Source organism: Barbus barbus (genome assembly GCF_936440315.1).
Source record: "Barbus barbus genome assembly, chromosome: 7".
In the NCBI taxonomy this organism is placed as follows: domain Eukaryota; kingdom Metazoa; phylum Chordata; class Actinopteri; order Cypriniformes; family Cyprinidae; genus Barbus; species Barbus barbus.
Genome location: NC_136735.1, coordinates 25,992,863 through 25,999,098, shown reverse-complemented (window position 1 = coordinate 25,999,098; position 6,236 = coordinate 25,992,863). Strand labels below are relative to the sequence as shown.

Genomic DNA, 6,236 nt, shown 5'->3' with positions numbered 1-6,236 from the left:
GATTGCTAGCCTAAAAATGAAAAACTCTCAATCATTTACTCATCCTCAAGTTTAATTTTAAAAATCTGTATGAATTTCGTCTTTTGCATAACATAAATTAATCTTGGTCATTTTGTTCATTGTCAGATAAAGTTTGTTCTTAATGATGCTACATCACTTTATTCTAATATTAAAATTAATTAAAAAATAATAATATTAATAGGCTATTAAAAATTAATTTATCAAACCAATAATTAATATATGACAAATATGCCTAATGTTTCTGTCCATTTTAGTAATACTGTCAGTATAACTCCTAATTTAGTAATACTGTCATTATTTGTAAATGTTGAAATTATATACATGAGGAAGTAGAAGTATAAAATCCCTATTAGAGAAACTGGGTTGTAATACCCAGCTAAACTTTGAATTAGGATCATAGGCTATGAACTTATGGATAAAGGGAAAGCTCTTTATCTACACATTTCATATACCATAGGCATAGATACTGTAATATGTGACCTTCTATCCATCCCATATGATTCTTTACATACAGTAATATGTATATCCCACCTCATATGTGATCCTGGAGCACAAAACCAGTCTTAAGTCGCTGGGGTATATTTGTAGCATTAGTCAAAATACATTGTATGGGTCAAAATTAGTTATTTTTCTTTTATGCCAAAAATCATTAAGATATTAAGTAAAGATCATGTTCCATGAAATTTATGAATTTTATAAATTTCCTACTGTAAATATATCAAAACTTAATTTTTGATTATTAATATGCATTGCTAAGAACTTCATTTGGACACTTTAAAGATGATTTTCTCAATATTTAGATTTTTTTGCACACTCAGATTCCAGATTTTCAAAGAGTTGTATCTCCGGCATATATTGTCCTATCATAACAAACCATACATCAATGGAAAGCGTATTTATTCAGCTTTCAGATAATGTATAAATCTCAATTTCGAAAAATTGACCGGCCACAAAAATATGACTGGTTTTGTATATTCTGGAGAGTACCACTTTAATGTATATTCTGTTCTGGAACAGTTTACGCACCCCATATGGCTCTTTACATACTGTAATATGACATTTGACTTGTAGGTTGATCAATGATGGGGAATGTGAAACTGTAATGAAAACACATTTTAGGATCTATGTTTGTGAGCTCTCACAGTTTAAACAGACCACAACCACAGTCAACGTTTTTGTTAATTTGTTTTTATTAAGTTGCCCTTAAATGAACAAGCTAAGAGCTCAATTAGCTTTCTCCCTTATGATCCATAAGTGTTTTTTAAAATCATTGTTCCCCCAAATCCTTTCCAAGGCACATCTATATGCTACAGGTGGTCACTGTGGAAGTTACAGAATCTTTACAGAAATTGAGCAAAAAAATCAGGTAAGGCAACAAAGCAAAAAAACTAAACAAAACAAAAGACATTACAAAAATAATTTATAACATTCCATCTTTGTTTAGGTGAAAGTAAAGTGCTTTGGAGGACTAATGGCATTATTACTTGAAACAGATGAATGTTTATAATAATTGAGAGTACAGAACACAGGCTGAAATTCTTTCATTCCTAACAGTCCAAACAGTCCTTTGGAGTACCACGACCAGTGGTCTAATGATGACTGTGTGGTGTTTTTTTTCTCTTTTCAAAGGCACATTGCTGTAAGAAGCTGGCATTGATTTGAATCCATTCAGTCTGATTTTAAATACTTTACAGTAAGTGTGTGCAGCAGGAGGCAATGCAAAAGCATCAGACCAACCAAAACCCACACAGGAGTCCAAGAGAGATGGATTGCTCTGGGTGATGGTGAAGCATCAGTGTAAGCGAATGAGTGTGTCTCTGTCAATCAGTCGCTCTTCACAGCTTTATGAAGTGAGTAATGTTTCTTATACTGGGAATCAGTGTTGAAAAGTTTGTCCCACCAGGTGAATGTAGATCCATAGTTGCCCACAAAATTCATGTGGTGGAAGTCATGGAAACGAGCTCCAGCGTAGAATGGAATCAAATGTAGGGGGTTCAGAGGAATGTCGTAACCACTAAAGAGAGGACCAACGAAGGAACGTCAAAGAATGAAACAAATAGTATAAAAATAAATATGATTAAAGAATTATAAAATATTTAGTAGGACATACTGTCCACTCAATATTTAGTTTAATTTTACAAAAATTTGAGAATTACTGTTATAGCCAAACCTGTGAGTTAGACCACATACTTCTGGTGATGTGGTTTAATTATGCACAGGCTATCAAATGAATGCATTATAAATATAGTGCCCTCTAGTGTTGTAATAAGTTATTACCAGCATGACATGTGTTGACATTGTAAAATGTACTGAGCCAGACCATAGCACTAGTGTTAATTTTGACAGCTTTTTGTTTGTTTGTTTGTTTAGTCAAGGTTTAGTTGACTAAAAGAATGTGAATTTTAATCCAGGTTTAGTCAATAAAACTCAAAATTGTAATTGTAATCATGATTACTGATTAATTAGTAATTGTTTATTACATCTCATCAGAATTATTGCACTTTCACCTGTAAGCACAAATCAACAGAATGTCAACTCAAACACATGACTTATTGTACCCATTTAGTTAAGATTTATTATATTATCATATAAATGAACACTCTACATTAATCTGGTAAAACTCAGCTTCTCTTAAAATCTAAAACAGTAAAATTCCTCATTTTAATTCCAAATTATGTTCATGTTTTTCTTTTAAAGCAAGGAACAAGACTTTGTATTGTCACACTGAGGTTGCATATGTGCATTTATTCAGCAACTACAATCCCAAACATTATAGTTGACATCCACGTTTGGATTTATTATTATCAGTTCATTATTATCAGATAATCACTGAGAAGCTTAGATTGCAAATTTAGTCACAGTGAATAGCACAAGGGGCCATGTAAAGGAACACTGACTGGCTGTATTACACTTTCATTTGAGCTAAATATATATTTCAGTGGCGAATTTACATGTTTTTCAGTGTTTTCAGATTATTGGCACCTTTTCCACATTGCACATGGTTGCCAGGTTGCAAATATTAAGTAAAACACATCACAGAAAATGTGTTCTTTTAATTAATTTAAACTTTGACAATCTGGCAACCTCAAGAATGAAAGTTTAAAAGACAATATTTTTCTCCTGTTTTTTGCTTAAGAATATATAGGATGATTTTGGTAAAGTTTCTCTTTTTTGTGAATGCTTATATAGTTACAATTAGTCTTTAATAATGCAGGTGTTGTCTCTTTTCAGCATAGTTTTCATTAATGAAATTAACACTACATCCACATAATTGCAGTGTGTACTGAGCTCACCTGTGAACATCAATGGTTTCAAGAAGCCGGAAAGCGACCCAAGCCCAGAGCAAAACCATATGATTGCAGAAGACCATGATGCCGATGAAGAATCCAGCCCCCAGAATCAGAGTCTCAGCAGGGTGGGCATATTCTGCCTGCATGCCAAATGGAGCCTAACATACACAAAACAAATCAGATGACCGATAATCTATCATTATTAAGAAGAAAATTAAATAATCTAAACAATAAATTAATAAACTTCAAAATTACTAGGGGTTTAACAATGCATGTCATTTGAGACACGATAATGTACAAAATAATTATTATTTCTAAGACATATTTTAATAAGTTAACAAAAGTACAGTAAGGTGACACCAGAATAGAAATATTTATTTATTACTTATGACTGACACATATTCTTGCACTCTGTCCCTGACTACATACATTTTATTTCTAATTTATTCAAAATAATTAATAAACATGAAAGCTTAACTGCATGAGCTTCTGTGTTTACTATATTTAGCGCTCTTTGTATGTACATTGTTCACTGTTTATATGTAAATAAAAGCTTCAATATAATGTTTATTTTTGGGTGAACTCTATACAATACATATTGTCACTATCCACGATAAATATTGTTGCATTTTTCTATTGTGATATATTCTGTGACACAATATATTGTTACACATTTATATATATAAAATATAAAACCAACATTAAAATATATAATAGTACAAATTCACCAAAAATGTCTCTTCAAGTCTGTCTTGGCTATCATATAGTTTCCCTTTATCTGCACATTGTGTGTGTCTTTGTGAGACTGTGAGTAACTTACAGTGAAGTCATGATGGACTTTATGAATGTACTTGTAGATTCTGCGATGATGTAGGGCTCGGTGAAGGAAGTAATGCCATGTGTCTTCAATTACTGCACAACCAAAACACTGGGCCAATATAAAGGGCCTGAGATGGTGAAAAAGATTATTAAAAAAAAATGAAAACAAGATCTGCTTGAAGCCACAGTACAACCTCAGGACCCTGACTGTAAATTCATAAACCTATTATGATTTTTTTTTTTTAATTCAGTAATAAATCTGAGAGGCGTTCTCACCAGCGAGGCATGGAGTCCCAGTCATAAGGAATGCTGAAGAACTCAGTAAAGTAATACGTCCCGCAGATGAGCGGTAGTTGGATACAGAAGTGATTAAACAGCAGCATCTTAAAGCACTTCCACTGTTTCTCCCATGTCTCTGGTTTATCCTGCAAGCACAATGACAAAACATATATAAGGAGTTAATATATATATATATATTTTTTTTTTTAAACAAAAACTATAAATATTCAAATTAAAAAAGTAACAGATGAAAAATATCCTTTGATTCCACATACCGCTTGGATCTTATACTTCTGCATGAAAGGGAGGAACTGAAAGATAAATCCAGGCAGACAGAACAGGAAATAGATCAGTTCATGGACGATGAGCGAGCCCCAGGTGGCGATCTGGAATTTGCTATAGTTCTGCAGCATGTGGATCCACGCGTGCTTCAGAGGTTCCTGCAGTGGATTTTCTGGAAGAAATGAATCCACAAATTCCACCGCCAGATACGCTGAAGACAGAATGTTGGCGGTGCCGTTCACCTCCATGGCAGCGAGTCAGTGGTACTCTCCAAATGAGTAACTGTACAATCAAATGACAAGATTAGTGAGGCTCAGTTATCTCAAAGTAAGGCTTGCCTGAAGGACAGGTAGTTAATATGGAACTACATCACATCAGGATGGTGTTATACAGGAACATGAGTTACAGCCCGACATGTTCATAAGTCTTTCCAATCCTAAATCAAAGTTTCAAGTTTAAGACGTCTAAAAAGATGAGTTGATGAGAAATTTAAAGTCAAAGTCACATTAAGTTTTTTCAACTTGAGTGTGTAGATGTTGCTTGTTATTATTCATGTGAACTCCAGTTGAAACTAATTTATGCACCACTAATGTAGACAATTTTTTTGTGAAAACTGAATTAGCATTAACAAATATTAATGGTGAGATTTCACATTATTTTCCAATTATTAAATATGTATAATATGTTTGTAGCTACACAAAACAAAATCATCTGGTCTGGCTGCAAAACACACATAATCATAATTACACAAATGCTTAAACATAACAGAGACACTATAGTTGTTATATATATATATATATATATATATATATATATATATATATATATATATATATTACTGCATAACACTTTTATAGCCAGACAAGACAAAATCATCTGGTCTGTTTGCATAACCATAAATAATCAAATATACAAATGCTTAAATATAACAGAAACACTGATTATGGATGATGGTGATGGATTATTTTAGTCATACTGCATGTGCATTGACTGGTCAGTCCATTATGATCTATAAGCATTTTATTTATCTCTCTTATTGAAATAATTTCCCAAACAACAAATGCACTGTAGGACAACAGTATATTAACCTTCTCGCGTGTTTACATTATTCTGCAACGCTAACTACACAGGAATTTCTTAATTTAACCTTTCTAAAATAACATTACAACAAATGTCTTAATGTAAGAATCTTGTCGACTCACCTGTGAGAAGCTCTTCTTCTACCTGCGCAAGCAGCACGGTCGCTTTTAATGTCATAGAACTTTACATAGGACCACTGGCTGAGACAAGAGGAGACGATGTGTGAGGGCAGAGGCTGGGCGCTGATTGGCTGTGGCAAGAAGGAGATTGACGTATGCGGGCAGAGGCTTCGGACTGATTGGCTGAGGGAATGAACTGACGATAGTGAGACCTCGAGTTTCCGCAGCACCAGCCAATCAGAAACGCGCCTGTCTTTCATAATCTATCAGCCTGCGCTGACTGGGCTGCACCTCTGAGGAGCGCTATTTAGTCAGGCGATTTCAGTCTGCTATGGACCCCAAATAC

General features: G+C 33.8%; 1 protein-coding gene across 1 annotated transcript; it reads right to left on the bottom strand.

Moving 5' to 3' along the window:
* Window positions 1–1,215: 1,215 nt before the first annotated feature.
* Window positions 1,216–5,995, bottom strand: LOC306872640 (methylsterol monooxygenase 1). The gene is made up of 6 exons (XM_079421295.1): window positions 5,894–5,995; window positions 4,685–4,973; window positions 4,407–4,555; window positions 4,132–4,258; window positions 3,315–3,469; window positions 1,216–2,035 (listed from the first exon to the last, which is right to left on the bottom strand). Exons 2-6 carry the CDS (start codon window positions 4,937–4,939, stop codon window positions 1,846–1,848), a joined length of 876 nt encoding a protein of 291 aa, XP_079277421.1. The 5' UTR covers window positions 4,940–4,973; window positions 5,894–5,995; the 3' UTR covers window positions 1,216–1,845.
* Window positions 5,996–6,236: the final 241 nt, after the last annotated feature.